Here is an 18,518-nt window from a genome sequence, read left to right as displayed (position 1 = left end):
AAAGGGTAATTTTAAGTGGCATGCAAACAGTTTAATTAATATTGTGGTACAGTCAGCCCATAGGCGTAGTGAAGACAGGATATAGGAAACAGCTCGTACAAAAAATTGAAATGCATTGTTATTTCAGGAGGCAGTTTTGTGAACTCTCCAAACTCGATCCCCATCTCGGCGGATAACTTGCCAACTGCCTTTGTGAAGCGTCACTGTGACAGCGATTTGCTCTTTCAAAGCGAATTTGAGGTTTGTGTCAACAAGCTTTTTTATGCATGCTGTGCTTCAGCTAAGACAAATGTATCAGCTGCTAATACTGGTAGCCATATCTCATGGGAGAAATACTTGTTTTTGTGTGTGTGTGTGTGTGTGTGTGTGTGTGTGTTTGTGTGTGTGTGTGCAACTGATCACTCTATATTTTAATGCCTTTAGCTAATTGATAAATCACAGCGATGTTTTGCACTTGCATTTTATGTGAGTGTAGGTGGCTGAAAAAGTGCATCTGCCTCCACAGATGTTGCCCGAGAAGTTCAGGGACAGGACAACATATGCATCCGATGCCCCTGAAAATATGCACAAGAATCGCTACCCAGACATCAAGGCTTGTGAGTGCTTGCCCGTATTGACTACATCTGAATCTGATGTGATTGTTGATCTGCATGCCATAGAGTGCACCTTAATTTATATTGTTCTCTTGCAGTTGACCAAACAAGGGTCAAGCTGTCCACCATTGATGGCATTCCTGGCTCTGACTACATCAACGCAAATTTTGTTGAGGTAACACAGTATCATTAGATGTAGCAAATTAACTGGGCATAGAACTTTAATCTCACTGCTCTAATAATTCTTGAAGGACAAAAGTGGCAAAGCAGTACAGAGAAACAAGCATCGTTAGTTAATAATGTTTGTTGTGTTTTATGTGAACTGTTATATGACAACACAATTCATTAATGATTTGTTTAGGTCAGTTCATAGTAGCTTGCTAATATGATTTCATTGCCATTGCAGGTTTCAGGTTGTTTTTTTTTTACTACCTAAATGATTTTTTTCAAATAAAAACCTGGAGGATGCTTAAGCGTCGCATTCAAGAGTGGAACGCAATAGCATTCAAAAGTCCCTGACTGCTTCTCACGCTTCCCGGTAACTGCAGCTTATGTATCCATAATGTTTACCGTGAAATGCTGGAGGCAAACAGTATGCACGAAGGTGAGCTTTCTGGCAGAAACACGGCTTCTTGCGTGGGCCGCATTCCCGGAGGTAGTGCACAGCTGCGCCAAAAAATCATATCATTTTCAGATTTCTGTTATTGTTTCACACATTTAATATTTAAGTCTGAGACAATTTAACATAAAAGGCATGTGCTGTGGGTGTTTTGTTTGACACCAACAGCGCATGCTGACATTTGATGATGACATGGTGACATTTAAATGTTCGTAGGGTGTCGTTCTCAAAATTTTGAGGAATGATTTTGTCAAGAATGTAAGACAAGGTATGAGCAAATTTTGTGAGAGAACGGTGTGGCAATATAACTCGCATATACCGCATGTGATATGGGAAGGCATGGCATATACGTATACCTAAACATAGTATATGGCACTTTTTGCTCACAGTATGCCAATGCGAGCTACGACGCCGACACCAGATTTTGGCCGACACGGGGCCTTTAACACTGTCAGATTATGACATGAGTTATGCAAGGGAAGTGCTCATGTTTAACAGGAGGCCTCCCGAAGAAAACGAAAAGCCAAAGTACTTAAGCAAGAACAAAAGGCCTAGAACATTGTTAAAGTTGTTAAGTTAAACTACTGTGCAAATTAAGAGTATGCAAAATTACGTCTGATAAAGATTCATTATGACCTTCAGTTGTAATGTCGCCAAAGACTTTAACTGTAGGCGAATGGAGTGCACGAATTTCAAGAATACGTGACTAAACAGAATTTTGGCTTGTGCTGAAGTGAACGTTGCTGGTGGCGCTATTTGATGACACTATGAAATTTGAAGATGAAGTTCAAAGGATCTGGTGCATTGTGCAGTAATAAAGAACATGTGTATGAAATGCAAGCTCAACTAATATTTCAACTTGGCACCAGTCGAAAAAAAAGTAAAACCTTCCTTTCATAAGTGTGTTTGTTTATGCGGCTCTGTGGTGATATATCTAGGTCTGGCATTATTGTCTGTTTTCTTCATATGGTTGTAACTAATAAAAAAATCAAGCCTCTTCACATCCCCTTATTCTTCATGCTTATAACATGCGCACATCTGCACCCAACACTGTAATGATGTTTTATTCGTTCTGTACACTAGCACAGTGTTCTGAACAAAATAATTTAAGCATTGCTATCAGTAATGTGTGGTATGGTATTCATTGCTGTGTGGCTAGTAAGAGTGCATTACAATTTGTTTGCTGGGGCATACTTCTTGTCATCTAACATTTTCTGCTTCATTTCAACAGGGCTTCGGTGGAAAGAAGACCTTCATCTGTGCGCAAGGTCCACTGGATCGAACTGTGACAGACTTCTGGAGGATGATCTGGGAGCACAGAGTTTCAGTTATAGTGATGTTAACTGGAATTGAAGAAAATGGCAAGGTAGCCTGGCTTTTCCGAAATGTTCTTATTGTATTAAAGATGTCTTTATTGTATTATTTTTTTATTTCATGTAGTTAATGACCTTTGCAAAGTTATGCTTATCACAATGGCTATATCTTACACCTAATACTAGCAGAGTACTTTGGCATCTTTTCTGTTATGACGTTTTGCCATAACTATTATTACTATTTTTGTTCAGAAGTTGATGGCCATATTTTATTATGTTAATCATGATCACACATTTAGGACCATGGTGAAGTTGAGACGTTGCCACCAGGTACTGATTTGCAAAAACAGTATTTTTCAATGCTGCTGTGAGAATTTTACAGTTGCTTATGACAAGTTTTAGTTCATGTGATTTCTATAATGTGCTGTTATTCATTTGTATGTTGTCTTTGCAAACAGATTTCTTCAACTTTCTCTTTTTTTTTTCTCTCTCTCTCCCAATACAGATAAAATGTGCCCAGTACTGGTCTGATGAAGGCGTCAAAGAAATTGAAAAACAGTATACTGTTAGAGTTGTCACAGCAAAGAGATATTCGGATTATGTTGTGCGACGGTTCTTTGTTGAGCACACTCAGGTACACACCTTTCTTTAACTTTTGCTATACATTCATTTGTTTGAGTACAGAATCTCTGTCTGCTATCCAACTTTGGTGCAAAATGAAACAAACTAAAGCTTTAGTTTATTTCATTTCATGTGTACAGGATTATCAAAATTCTGCACACATAACATTCTGACTACAGTTTAGGCTTTTCCTGTTACATTTCAGCCAGTTTAACAAGCCTAGAAGTACGAAGCCATTTAAGATGGCCCGCATTTAGAGACATTTTAGAGCTACATTTAGACAAATTAGAGCAACTAAATAGTACAGTGAAAACTTCACACTTACTGCAACAAAGTAAGTCTCTATATAGTTAAGCTTGGTCACTTGTACTCTGCACGTACAAAATATGATGATTACTCCTTTCACTGACCTTTCTGTACAGCCTCTTTATCAAAGCACTAAATTGTTTTAGCACTGAGCTTTGAGCTTTCTGCCTAAGTTGAAGAATTTCACGAGTCTGTTAAAGCAGTTCCATCAGACCCTTGTCCTGCAATGCAATTCCCACAGTGGTGAAGCACAGGCAGCAAGTGGGGACATTGTCTTATTACAAAGTAGCTCAGCATTTCAGAACATGTCATCACTTTTATATCTTCACATGTGCATGCATAGATCTCTGCTTGATGTATTTTGCACTTGAATTTGATGATCATTCGTGCTCTGAACTTGCTATTGATTTAAATACTTTGGCCATGTGAGAAGCACAGCGCTGCTGTCACTTTTACCATTCAAATATAGGAGACTGCAGGCCTGTCATACGGGAACTCTTTCTCCTGTGATTGTCGGGATAAGGTGGCAAATTATTGGAAATCAGCTAAATTAGAATAACCATTGAAGCACTGCAAACTTGAGTCCAGTCTGTTCTAAGTGATGAGCTTCCTTTCTTATTTCAATCAGGATGGCATCACTGAGGAGCGAGAGATCCTGCAATTTCACTTCACCATGTGGAAGGACTTCCTGGCACCTGACCAACCTTCGTGGCTGCTACGATTCATCAAGCGTGTCAATGAGCATTACGTCTCTGACAGAGGGCCGCTACTTGTGCATTGCAGGTACTTTCCTTACTGAAAACATAGGCTAGAGTCAATCATGGTGTTCACCTGTAGCTTAACAAAAATGACTGTCTTGCGCACTGTGGAGCTTAAGTATGAGTTGAATTTGAACTCACTGATTGGCTATGAATAGTATTTGTGAAAGACTGCAACTGTTTATTGGCATACTGTATAGACTTGAGTAAGGGCTGCACTTTTTCACAATTTTGATGAGGTTTGGCCCTTACATGGGAGCAAACCTTCGGTCAAAATTGTGCCAGCGCAGCCACCGACTACTGCACACCCCAGATGTGACACCCAGATGTGCCACTGCATCAAAGGTCAACATACAGCTAGCTCTCGCCACCTACAGTCGAACCCGACTATATCGAACCCGTTTACATCGAATTATTCTATATATCGAACAATTTCTGGTCACGGTATAGTTACAATGAGTATATATAGCAAAAATTACGCTTACATCGAACAAATATTGCAGTGACTCCCGATATATCGAACGTCAAGCGGCGGAAAAGTGCCCCCAGAAGTTGGCTTTCCCTCGCGGTAGCGGGGAAACGCGGTGGCGCGGCTCCATCAACCGCTCTCCCTACCGCGACCGCGCTGCCTCGGGCTGTTCGGGCGAGCCGTCGACACTCCCCCCTGTCGCGCGTAGTGAAGTCTATTATCCTCCCTCTTTCTCTATCATCTTTCACTTCCCACTCCCTCTCCCCTGACGACGCTTCGCCGTGCTCCCTCACGGGTTGCAGAATCAAGCGTCCTTCCTTTCTTTAGATCGCTATCTATCGACACTCCCTAGCAAAAAAATGATCCTGGCCCGCCTACAGCGCTTGCTCAGACAGCCAATCAGAGGCTCTTGTGCGCTCTTCGTGCAAGATGGCGAAAGTGCGAGCTGTCTGGCTGCTTCTCTGGTTTATCGTGTTTGCGCCTTGTGGGCCTTCTCCAGCAGTGTTGCCGTGATGAAGCGGCAGAATTCGCCTTTCGTCGTGAAGATCGAAATCACAAATCGCGTCGAACGCGATGTCCCCGCAGCGTGCAAGATTCAGAAGAGCACTCTCGGCACGATTAGGGCTAAAGTGGCCAGACTCGCAACACGGTGCCCATGGCGCCCGACGCGTACGCACGTGCCGGTTTCCGCGTGCTCGGTGATGACTGCAAATTCTGATGAATGCGATGAAGCCGTTGCCGGTGTTGCCGAAGTTTGGAGCGAGCTGTCAAAATTTCAGGGACATTCGAATCAACGGTGGACGAGTTTGTGAGTGCAGATGATGGTGTCGCGACGACGGCAGATCCCGAAACGAAGACTACATCGCCGACATCGTACCGAGCACAAATGAAAGTAGGCGCGTTGAGGAAAGCAACTACGGTCCTTTGCCCACATCCTCCGAAGTGATTGGTGCACTCGCATTAGTCCGGTGCTTCTGCGCGAATGCGGAAGGTTGCGGCCTCAGCTGCTCGGACTCTAGACAACGTGGGGAAGTGCGTGCGTTGCAGACAGCGAAATTGCCCAAGCAGAAGAAAATGCAGGACTAATTTATGCGAAACTAAGCTAGTTTCGCCAATAAAGTGATTTTATAAATGGTATGTGCTTTTATGACATCCAATTATTTAGCAGGCTTATATCGAATTATGCTCTATATCGAACTGATAGGCGTTTTTTTGCGAGTTCGATATAGCCGGGTTTGACTTAGTAGCAGCACACAGAAGTACGCAGCGTGCGAAAATTCACAGAAGCACGCGTGCAGCATCGCAGTACTGAACGTCATTGCTTCTCTGACGGAAATTGTTTTGTCTTAGGTAGAAATTTTTTTTGTCCAATTTTTGGGCTGCCAAGTTGTGGGTGCGGCCCGTATATGGTAGCGGCCCTTACACGAGTCTGTATGGTACTAACCTTTCAATTTTGATAAAATTGACCCATTTTCTATTTGAACAAGTCTAGCCTGAAGCAGCATTGTTCATTTAGTTCCCCTTGATGACAGCAGTTTAGTCACCTTTATTAGTCATTGCTAAGCCTTGTTTGTTTCTGCAGCGCTGGTGTAGGCAGGACAGGAACATTCGTGGCCATCGACTCACTGCTGGAGGAGCTGGAAAAGACTGAAGAAGTGGATATCTTCAGTTGTGTAGCCAGTCTTCGCAAGCAGCGCAATTTCCTTGTTCAGTCACTGGTACGCAAAACTTGTTTGACTGGCTGCATACCTTGTGGCACATTTAACTGCTGTGTCCCGCAAGCCATAATCATCACTGCACAAATAAAATGTGAACTGCACAAATTCAATGCAGACAAATCTGAACATGCATGCATACTCATCGCATTTCAGCTCCTTTTTCCCTTTTATGATTGCACTGTGAACAGTTCGGCTCACTTGTTGTTCAGCATTTCACTTATGCAAGAACTGATTTCTATTGAAATTTCCACTGCAATGGAAGAGAATAAACTTCATTAAAAATTTGTTTTTGCTGACATAGTCTGGTGTACTTATAGCTAAAATAATCTAAGAATTGCATCAAAATATTGAATATTTGTTAAATAAGCAGATGAATATTCTTAATTGTTGGAACCAGACACCTTTGAAGAGCCTTGTGTGTGTGTGCACACAAGGTGACTAAAGTCAATGACAACAAAAAATTCGCATGTCATTTAACTGATGAAGCCTGTAGAAAAACAATAGGCCAATGATTGATGTTTGCAGCAGTGAACTGAATTCTTCATACCTGCATATTCTTTTGCTTTTTGCAGAAGCAGTATATTTTTATTTACCGTGCTCTTTTGGAGCATGCACAGTTTGGTGACACAGAAATTGAGATCCAGCACCTTAGGGACCACTACCTTCAGTTGAAAGAGAAATTGGGAAACTCGGAAAAGTCCGGAATGGTTCTGGAATTCGAGGTAAAACTACAAAGAATTTGTTTCCTCTTTAAGTCATGGTCTTTTTTGTTTGGTTGCTTGCTTGCTTGTTTACTTATGTTCAAAACCTCCTTTGATCTGACCTTTTAATAATTCTTTTTGTCCCAGAAACTGGGTGATGTTATCGAAGACCCCAAGACATGCTGCGTGGGAATGATGGACATGAATGTAGCAAAGAACAGATATGACTTCATTGTACCTTGTGAGTTCAACATTGCTTAATAATTGTACACCCTAACCCCGACGCAACAAATCTTTCTATTTAAAAAGCTTTCATTCACCAGAGCCCTTACATCGTGTACTACATATTCATTGTGCATGTATGTATGTGTCTGAACGTTCGGAATCTGTGGTAGCCTTCCTGACACAAACAAAAATTTGTTTGCTGCGTCTTTTACGTACTGGTTCAAAATTTTGTACCTGCACTCCACACTGTGCTTGTGTTGTACCTGCTTCTGCACCTTAGTGGTGCCACATAGAATCTTGTGGCCAACACAATGGTGGTTGGGGTCTAAAGACTGCAACACATCGAAAAATGGAAAATTTTTTCATGTGGCTGATGTTTGCTGGTAATGGAGCTTTTGGGCAGGTTGCATGTTCCTACATACTCACGCATGCCGGCTGGAACTGATGGAAAAGCACACAGTGAGCATGTATCTGCAGATTGATCAACTTGGTAGCTTCATAAGATGGCTTGCTGAATTCCACAGTGTCCATTGCCTATTGTGCCATGCTCTTCTTGGTTTAGCATCGCAGCAGAGAGATTTCATCTGTATGCTGAATATACTTGACGCATACTTTCAGATGCAACAGAAATGCCTGTTTCACTATTACAGTCGAACCCGGATGTATTGAACCCAGATATCTTGAATTGTTGGTTATAGCGCACACACAGATTATCCCCTTGAAAATCCTGTGTAAATGTATGGGAAAGTTGTGTTGTATATTGAACTCTAATTTCGCAGGTCATTCGATATATCCTCACCGTGCACTGGAAGGTGCGCTTTCCCCAAAGGTGCAGGCATCTCCTGAGCCCATCTCCTAGCCGGCTGGTCTAGAGGAGCGCCACGCTCTGGAAAATGCACTTTCCCCAAAGCCCCGCGATCCTTTGGCACGCGGCACCCCGTAATGTTTGCAAGCCATGTGCGTGAAGGAACGAGAAAACCGGTTTGGCAACGGCCGCTCTGTTTTGTCCCGACTATTTGTCGCGACCGTGAGCGCTGTATCAAGCCAATTTTTTTATATTGAATTATGGATATATCGAACTATATCACGATCCCCTTCGAGTTCAATATATCCGTGTTCGACTGTATCATTGCTTGTCACACACATCAAGACACATATTATCCCACAATATGTATTCGGAAGCTACAATAGCACTGTGCCAAAGCATAACTTATGGTTCTCCAGCTGAAACACACATTAGCTAGCCATCTGATTATTGATAATGCTCAATAATAACATGCTAGACATTCGGGAAGCAGACAAACTTATTCCACCACTAAAACCTGACGACTGTGACAGGGATAAATCATCGCATAGCAAAATTTTCTGCTACAAGTACAATTTCATTAAATTGAGGGTTGGATGTGTTTGTGCATCCCTTGACAAAGGGATGAACATGGAATAATATGCAGCGTGAATTTCCGAGGGCATAGTACCAAGTGCATTGTTGTGGTTATTAATGCATGTGTTGTAATCTGTACTCGGAAAGCGAAGTGTTCTGATAGAAGAAAAAAGGCTGCCAGCTTAGACTGACATCAGCAGATGTCTTTTTCACACAAGGTGCACATTTCAGTCATTGTTTACTTGTCACTTCAATGTTGTCACTTCAGTGTCACCAACATTGAGTTCTTGGCAAACCTCTATCATGGTATAGTGTAAATACAAAATCATGTTTTTCTTCTCTAGATGATTGCAACAGAGTAATTTTACCCGTGTCACCTTCACGAGACCACTCATCCTACATCAATGCCTCATTCGTCCAGGTAAACATTACATGTCTTGCTCTTGCTCTGATTATCTTTTATTCACTGCCATTGTGTTTAGCACATAACATGTTATAACATGTCGTTAAAAAGAAAAGTGCACGGTCATTGTACTCTACCAGTGCTAACATATGGGGCCCTGCTTGCACTGCTCAGAGGGGTACCGCTGGGCTGTGAAGGGGAGATAGGGTGAGATAGCAAAAAATTATTCATCAAAGAAATGAAAAGGCACCGAGCACTTTTCGCCAAGTGTAACAGTAGCACTGTGCACTTACTAAAAACTAAAGAAATAATGAAAACTTCTAGGCGGTGTGCCCTTAGCAAAACTTAATGACTTAGGGTGTTTTAGAATGTGGAGTTAAAATTAAATATAAATTAGGAGGTGTCTCCCCTGAGAGATACATATGCTTTGCAGATAGACCCGTGTAGCGCTCATGACTGCTGCAGAAATACTTCCCCACCAGGGCCGACTGCGCTAGCGGATAGTGCAAGACTAGCATAAATTTGTGCTTTAGTTTCCTTACAAAAGCTCCCTAAAATACCACACATTCTACTGAGACACTATTCTTTTTCGCCTAGTTTCGCTTCTGCTGCAAAGGAATGCCGAGACAATAAATAAAAACTTCCGTGGATGCAAATGGTCAAATGATCGAATTACAAGCGGCTGCTTGCAAACACACCTCTCAAAGCGCGCGCGGCGGCCCGAAGGAGCGACCGCCGAAGTGGAGCCACATCATGTTCCATATACAGTCCAATTGCGATAAGATCCTATCGCGCCCCGCACACTTTGTGCTATAGGTGCAAGTTAAAGTGTGCAAGGGCGAGACAAGAAGTATGGTAGCTTCAGGAGTGCCACCTTTCCGCATGAGCAAGGGGCAAAAGGGGGAGCGGCGCGAGTGAGCACATGGGGCGGGGCGGTGCAAGTTGACGCCCCCCTGGATTTTTGGTGCGCGTCTCAGCTGTGGCTGCACATGGCTGTAAGCGCGGCTGAGCGCATGCACAATCTACCGCATGTGCAAAGAGTGGGCATGCCGAGATGGCGTGGCATCACGAAAACTGTCTTGCCGCACATTTAGTATTGGAGGTTGCGTAATCTCGAGTTGCGGTGACCCGTTGGAGAGAGAGGCAAATGAAGCATTTGCTCCCCGCTGCCAGCACTTTTCATGATAGCGTCATCTCAGTGCTGGCGACACTATCAGCCGTAGGGGCGGAGTGCACACGAAAGCATGGCTGGCTTTGCTTAATTCGTACTGCTGGTGTGAATATATAGCCAGCGTGGCATGAAACTATCATTCATTGCCGACTCCTAAATTCATCAGAATGAATTGTTTTCTCATTAAAATTTGCTTTTTTCGGTTGCCTAATAATTCAGAAAATTTTGCGGCCCCTTTCCATCTAAAAAGAAAATCTATCAGCGACTGTACTCTGATGTATTCACTTACTTTTTACTGTACTCTGATGTATTCACTTACTTTTATTTGACTTGTGAATTGACAATCAACAACTTTGTGTATATAGTTACTGTTGCTCTGTTTTATTCCTGCTGTGCTAGGATTTCCTTTATATTTTTTATCGGACCTTCATCTAGCCTTCGGCTACAGGTCCAACAAGTGGTTGTTACTTGTGTATAATAATCTCGAAAAAAAATAAACATCTTTCTTTCTTTCTTACGTGTTTACACAAAAGGTCGAATTTCAATACAGCTAATTTTCAATATAACTAAGCGAATTGCCGATTTCACCTACTTCGTTATATCAAGGTTTAACTGTATATACCCAAGCAGCTACGTGTGCAATGTGCACCACATATGGCTGTGCATACACTCTGTGCATACACATATCGCTACAGGTATTCCTACACGCTTACAGCTTGCATTTTTTTTTGTTCTACGGGCACATTTATTTTTATGATGTTAATCTGGACATTCATCTGATGAACACTATTTGCTCTGTTTATTTTCTGAGATGTGTTCTTTCTTGATGGTGATAGTCATGATAAAAAAAATATTGCACAATCATTTTTCTTAAGAAGAACTTCAGTTTGGCCTAGTTGCCTGTTAATACAAAATAAAAGCATAAATATGCACTTTCGATGGGTTGTCATGCTGAATTGAGAGTTGTGTGGTGCACTCGTTACTTTGAACCTTTAAAAAAAATAAGAATATGAAGTAATTAGCTACAGAAAAAAAAAGATTTTGCTTCGTTGCTTGAAATGAGAGGGCAGGGTTGAGGATTGTTGTGGCAGTCCACTGCCTCAGGTGCTGCTCACCTTTGTGATGCCACTGGATTCTTCATTGTATGTAACCAAGTAAATCTAGAAGTGTTTCTAACCGATATGAAGGACAGGGAAGAAATGTGGCCATGGTGCCTTGCCCAGGCCTAGATGACCAGCAGTAGCTGGTGGACCAGGCCAGGGTGGCAGTGGGAGCACACAGATTACTGGAATCAGGAAGCTGCCCACCTGAAGGCAAAGAGAGATCTCCCCCTCTCTCTCTCTCTTGCCAGTTTAAAAATAACTGTTGATTTCTCTCTCATTCTAGCCAACATTAACAACTAATAAATATATGCTTATAATGAATATTGGAAATAATGAAGTTATGTTCATGCTGAATGCAAGTTCGTTATAACTAGTTTCGACTGTAGTAGCAAGTCTGTCAGGAAAAGACTGTGTTAGACTTGGGTTAAGTCATTCTTTGACGTCTGGATAGATTATGATGTGGCTTTTGCACTTTCACAGGGTTACGACAGGTCACTGTCTTTCATCATCACCCAAGACCCTCTAGACTGTTCTGTTGTGGAGTTTTGGCGCATGATCAAGGAACAGTGTATTTCTACCATTGTTATGCTCTCAGAACTTGGTGAGGGGCAGGTGAGTGGCTGTTTACTCTGTATTTCTTAAATTGTATTCTCACAACTTCTTGCAGGGCCATAACATGAGCAAAAGCATCTGTTCAGTGCATGCATTTCAGTAGCACTCACATTTCAAAGTTGTATGCTCTGTGGGATTGTCAGCGCCCAGATCAGGTGCTGTCCTTTATCTTCTGGCCGAATATTTGTTCAGTTTTGTTTTCTTCTTGTGCTTGAATATTTTCAATAAAATTCCATGGTTTTCATTATCAGCATATTTATGTTGTTGCAAAATAACAGATGCTTAAGAGACATGGTATAATGCATCGTCACTAGGTGGGATTCAACAATCATGTTCACTAACATCATTTTTTACCTGAGCGGCACCCCACACGTGTGGTACCGAACCCACAAAGAGGAATTAACAAGCTGGAACATTTTCAAAGAACTTTGCAAACTGTTCAGCGACCCCTTCAGGCGCACAGTCACAGCAAAAGAGGCCCTTGCGACACGTGCTAGGAGCCCCACAAAGCCCTACGTCTCGTACATACAAGACGTCCTGGCTCTTTGCTGCAATGTTGACGAGACCATGTCTAAAATAGACAAAGTGGCGTACATATTAAAGGGTATCACAGGGGACACCTTCAAATTGCTGGTTTTTGACAATGTTTCTACTATTGAATCCATCGTCAGAGAATGTCGTTGCTTCGAACAAGCTATAAGAGCCGACGTATTAACCCCCACATCGTGCGCCTGCCAAATACCGCAGCTATGTTGACTTGTGAGGACCATCCCCACCAGTGAATCCCATGTGACAATGTAACTCGTGTCATTCACCGCTAGTTCGAGGCTGCCTATTTGGCGGCATCCTACTCCATGATGCCCACTGATTCATCATGAGCCATGGGTGCTGCTATCCAGGCAAATTATTGTACAACAAAAATTTGAAAACGTGGGTCTCGACTCCATGTACTTGTCAACTCACGCGCCCAATGTGCAGCACTTTCCTGGCAGCTCTCCTCATCCCCAACAATCCTTTCTCGCCCCATCCTGCAACCCGTCTCAATGGCGCACCTCTGACGACAGGCCCATCTGCTTCTTCTGCTGCTGCGTTAATTGGCCACATCACTCATCACTGCTGTAAACGATAGCCAACTCTGTCTCTGACATACAACAGTGCATACTTTCATAACTCTGCACTTACTGCTTCAAATGATTCTCGCAAGGATCGTACTGCCGCTGATGCTCCTGCTCCGAATTTTCGCTACGACTGGTCGCCGTCACCCCAACGTCGCCAGTCTCCTTCGCCGCAGCCTTGTCGCTTTTCATCACTGTCCATTACCCCCCCCACACCCAGCCGGAAAACTAGGAACTGCAGCTTCCGGAGGTGACGCTGCGAGGTCGACCTTGCCCTCAAATCCTCTGCTTACTTTGCCGACGAACCAGAACATTCTTGAAGTCGATGTTGAAGGCACGGCTGTCACTGCACTGATCAACACAAGTGCTCACCTCTCCATTATGAGTGCTGCCTTCTGACAACAAATTAGGAAGCTTCTGCACCAACACGTGTCATCTGCGTTGCAGATGGCGGTACTGTTCCTGTCATCGGATATGTGTACAGCGTGCATAAGCATCGCTGGCCGCTGCACTGCTGTATTTTTTACCGTGATTGCGGATTGCCTGCATGACCTAATTCTCAGCCTTGATTTTCTCTTGCCACATTCGGCTCTTATTGACTGCTCCGCCAGCACCCTTCGCCTAGAACTGCCTATTCTTTCAGATACTTGTGATGCAACCCTCGGCCGCTTAAGCCCCACTTGCTTCATTTGACTGCCGCCCAAATCATTATCATATATCGAACTGTCTTCTTCCCCGCCCATTCCCGATGGAGAGTATCTCATCACTCCACTGACCGGCATTCTATTGCAGTATATTGTCACTGTACCTTACACAGTTCTGACTATCACGGCCAAGCAGACTTGCATCCCTGTCGTAAACTTTGGTTTAACCAAGCAAGTTGTGCCTTAAGGAATTTGCCTCGCCCAACTTGTCTTTGGATGACCATCACGTGGTGGCTTTCTCACACGATAGTTCGCCTGAGCCTGCCAGTTCTCAAAAGTAAGCCTCTTGTGCTGATCTCAAGATCCAAAAAATGATTGCGAGATGCCTTTTCTTATTTTATTGCACAAGCCAGGGACCTCTACTGTGCTTTGTTTTCCTACAGGGATGTTTTCAACTTTGGAAATCGCTGCTTAGGCCAGATGCTTGCTGTCAAACATCGTATTAATACAGGAAATGCTGCTTTTATTCACCATAGACCATATCGAGTATCTCTATCGGAACGCCAGGTAATTCAAACTGAGGTTAACAAGATCCTCAATAAAAACGTCAGTGAGCCTACTTCGAGTCCAGCACCAGTAGTGTTGGTTAAGAAGAAGAATGGGACATCGAGCTTCTGTGTGGATTACAGCCATCTCAACAAAGTGACTAAGAAAGATGTGAACCCACTGCCACGAACCGACGATGTCTTTGACTGTCTCTACGGTGCCAGCTACTTCTCTATTGATCTTTGGTCTCTGGACACTGGCAGGTCGATGTCGACAGTATGAACTGAGGAAAGACTACATTTATAACACACAATGGTATTTTCCAGTTAAAGTTAGGCATTTTAGATTACGTAATGGGCCGGGCACTTTTGAGTGTATGATGGACTCCTTGCTTCAGGGTTTCAAATGATCCACATGCCTGTGCTACCTCAACTACGTTATTTCTTTTCACGAACAGTTGACACTCATGTTAAACGTTTCTCAATCATACATGACATTTTTGATAAGGCCAGGCTGCAACTCAACTAATCGAAGTGTCGTTTCGGCGGTTGCCAAATTACGGTTTTGGGCCATCTTGTCAATGCTTCTGAAGTGCAACCTGACCCAAAGAAAATTCGTGCTGTCCGAGACTTTCCGGTTCCGGAATCAGCCACACAGGTTCACAGTATTTTTGGGCTGTGGTCTTACTTCCGCCACTTTGTCCAAAATTTTGCCACTATTGCTCGGCCTCTCACTGACCTTTTGGAGAAAGGTGTACCCTTCTCATGGGTACCTCCACAATCTGCCGCCTTGTCTCGCCTCATCACGCACTTGACCTCACCACTGATCCTCACCCAATTCGACCTTAATGCCCTAACAGAATTGCATATGGATACCAGTGGTCATGGTGTAGGCGCTGTCCTAGCCCAGCGTCGGCGTGGCCACGATAACGTTATTGCTCATGCCAGCAGCCTCCTCTCACCATCACAGCACAACTATTCTGTTATGGAACGAGAGTGCCTTGCTGTTGTCTGGGCGATTGCCAAGTTCTTTCCTTACCTTTACGGCCCTCCCCTTTCCGTAGTAATCGATCATCATGCTCTCTGCTGGCTTTCCTTCCTCAAGGTCGGGCTGGCTTGGTTGTTGGGCTTTGAGGCTTTTGGAGCCTCTAAGCCTACGAGTCCATGATCGTCTATTCTGTGATTTACGAGCCCAAATGCCTGCACCAAGAAGGGGATAGTTTGCTGTGTTACCCTGTCATCGGCTCTGATGTCCCTGACATAGAAAATGCCACTTGTGTTTTTTCTGTGTCACAGCTCCTCCATATCGCCAATGTCATGATGCCTCACTCAAAGCACTTGTCGATCATTTTCAATCCGCGCCCAACGACCCTTCGTCATGCCTCTTCATTCTCTAGGATGGTACTTTTTACCATCGTATTATTCATCCCAAAGGCCCTGATCTCCTCCTTGTCATCCCAAAGCACCTCGTTTCGACCAGTCTAAAAGAACTCATGACACATCCACGGCTAGACAACTCGGCGTGTCTCAAACTTACGATAGAGTACGCCATCGCTTCTTTCGGCCCGGTCTTGCACATTCTGTGCGATGTTATGTTGCAGCTTGTGGGCCATGTCAACATCACTACAAGCCATCCCTGCTTCCCACTGAGTAGCTGCAGCCACTTGAAATCCCAGTAGAGCCATTCGGTCATGTTGGTTTGGATCTCCTGGGCACTTTTCCAGCATCTACGTCTGGGAACAAGTGGGTTACTGTTGCTGTTGACTGCGCGACCAGATATGTGGTCGCATAGTCAACAGCGACAGCAGCTGATGTGGCAGATTTCCTGCTACACGACATCATTTTGATGCATGGAGCTCCACATCAAGTGCTCACAGACTGATGTCGTACCTTCTTGTCGAAGCTTATTGATGACATCATGCGCATCTGCTTTATCCAGCATCAGCTTACCACCTCCTACCATCCACAAAACAACGGCCTGACTGAGCGATTGACCTTTACAGGGATGCTGGCAAAATATGTTTCAGCCAATCACCACAATTGGGACCTCGCTGTACCTTACCTTACTTTCGCCTATAATTATTCTCGCCTTGACAATGCTGGCTTTTGCACGTTCTACCTCTTGTATGGCTGTGAACCCATGGTACTGTTAGGCACCTTGCTACCATCAAGAAGCCCGTGATGCCATTGTTCACGCAGACCATGCTCGACATTGTGCGCATGCTCTCCTATCAATGTCGCAAGAGAAGAACCAGAGGCATCATACGACCTCTGCCACGGTGAAGAGCACTTTGTGCAAGGCGCCCTAATGCTGCTTTTGTCGTCTTACCCTAGAGTAAGCCTTTGCAAAGAACTCCTGTCTTGTTACAAAGGCCCATGTTACGTAGCTCACCAAGTCATTTATGTCACCTACGAAATTTTTCCAACCAGTCTCGCAAAATCCTTCAATCCAATCACCAGTGATATCGTCCACGTCGCCAGGCCCTACAACTCTCTGCTTGCCACAAATACCTAACGGCACCGGGACGGCGCTTTTTCTGCCGGGGGTTGTGTTGTGATACAACAGACGCTTAAGACACATGGCGCAAAGGAAGATGAAGATGGGCATGTTTGCGTGGCACAAGCTGGTTTTCATCTTGGTCTCTGGCTGTGCTGCTCTTGTAAATACATAGTACTAATTAGTTCCTTTGCTTGTCTCTCTCCGCACGTAACAACATCTGCTGCAGGAGAAACACCTTTACCAGATATCTCCAGTTAATTTTGTTCTGCTTCAACCAACTGTATCCTGTGCCTACAAATTGTGTATTCTCATCACAAGACCTAATCATTGCCATCCTCGGCTGAATTTTCTTTCTCTTGACACCCATTCTATATTCGGATAGACTACAGGTTATGCATGACATGCCTGCACAGCTGCCCTTCTTTCTCTTAATATCAGTTCGGATATCGGCTACCTAGCCTGTTCCCTTATCTATACTGCTGTCTTCCTATTTCTTAACATTTAACACCTATTATTTTTCATTCCACTGTATGTTGTCTGGCCCTTAACAATTTTTCATTCTACTACAAGTTTCAGCCAATATGTACATGCAACGATATGCATGTGTGTCATGCCCACATGTCTGTTCTGTTTCTTGTTCGTTTATTTATTAATTTCTTTCAGCAAGACTATATCGTAAAGACTTGCGTATAATACGAACCCGCATATAGTACGAGGTGAAAATTTTGGGACTTGAAATGGAAAAAAAAGTTTTATCCGCGTATAATACGAGTTAGGAAAACTCGAGGAAAACATTTATTTAAATTGCACTCTGCACTTCAATCGCTGTCTTCCTCAGCTGTGCTCGCTTCAGATAGTTCCTTGTCGGACATATCTTCCCAGAGGTACTTATTCTCTGTGCCATCGAGCATGTTCGCGATGCCGCACTTCTTGAATGCGCAACGCACAAGGTCCTCTGGTATGCTGGCCCATACGTCCGCAATCCACTTGCATAGCGTGGCTGGCGAAGCTCGCTTCAGCCGCCCGGTCGGCGTCAAAGCAAGCTCACATGAACGCATCCAATCTGCATAACACCGCTTCACCGCGTCCTTGAACGGCTTGTTCACGCAAACATCTAAAGGCTGCAGCTAAGACGTCATCCCACCTGGAATAACGACGAATTCAGTGCTGGATTTGTGCAAAAGCCTCTTCACTGAGTCGGCCAAACGAAATGCATCCAGCACGAGGATGGACAGGAACGACAACAGTGCGCCAGGCCGCCTCCACCAGATGGACTTTATCCAGTCGAGCACAAGATTCTCGTTCATCCATCCTTTCTCATGGCATCCTACGACCACATTTTTTGGCAGCTCCTCACCTTTAGGCACTGTCTTCTGCTTGAAGACGACATAGGGTGGGAGCTTGCGTCCACCTGCCATGCATGACAACTTGACGGTAACTCGCGTTTTCTCGTTGCCAGTAGACTGGACAAACTTGTTTAGAGCCCTACTCGTACATGATGAGGAGCGATGGCATGTCCAGATAAACTGGCATTTGATCAGCATTGCTGATTTGCCCTAGCTGGAAGTTCTTGGACTTGCGCAGCAAAATAATGTGGCGCTGGAAAGCCACAAGCAGCTCTTCGAAAGCAGCTCTTCGAACGATTCTGGCAGCTTTTGCGAAATTGAAGTTCGGCGGCGTAAGGAAGATCAAGCACAGCACATGTAGCAATAAATCCAGTG

The 18,518-nt window shown here is 44.0% G+C and overlaps 1 protein-coding gene across 1 annotated transcript in view; it reads left to right on the top strand.

The window, feature by feature from the left end:
- Positions 1 to 18,518, top strand: part of LOC126539638 (tyrosine-protein phosphatase 69D-like) — a 111,895-nt gene that overhangs the window by 71,358 nt on the left and 22,019 nt on the right. The window contains exons 15-25 of the mRNA XM_072285246.1: positions 128 to 240; positions 506 to 596; positions 692 to 768; positions 2,444 to 2,578; positions 3,031 to 3,159; positions 4,081 to 4,235; positions 6,262 to 6,397; positions 6,970 to 7,119; positions 7,246 to 7,339; positions 9,049 to 9,125; positions 11,862 to 11,993. Coding sequence (XP_072141347.1) covers positions 128 to 240; positions 506 to 596; positions 692 to 768; positions 2,444 to 2,578; positions 3,031 to 3,159; positions 4,081 to 4,235; positions 6,262 to 6,397; positions 6,970 to 7,119; positions 7,246 to 7,339; positions 9,049 to 9,125; positions 11,862 to 11,993 — 1,289 coding nt within the window. The remainder of the gene's footprint in view (positions 1 to 127; positions 241 to 505; positions 597 to 691; positions 769 to 2,443; positions 2,579 to 3,030; positions 3,160 to 4,080; positions 4,236 to 6,261; positions 6,398 to 6,969; positions 7,120 to 7,245; positions 7,340 to 9,048; positions 9,126 to 11,861; positions 11,994 to 18,518) is intronic.

The sequence above is a fragment of the Dermacentor andersoni genome, chromosome 11 (assembly GCF_023375885.2).
Source record: "Dermacentor andersoni chromosome 11, qqDerAnde1_hic_scaffold, whole genome shotgun sequence".
NCBI classification, from domain to species: domain Eukaryota; kingdom Metazoa; phylum Arthropoda; class Arachnida; order Ixodida; family Ixodidae; genus Dermacentor; species Dermacentor andersoni.
This window is presented reverse-complemented; position numbering and strand designations above follow the sequence as displayed.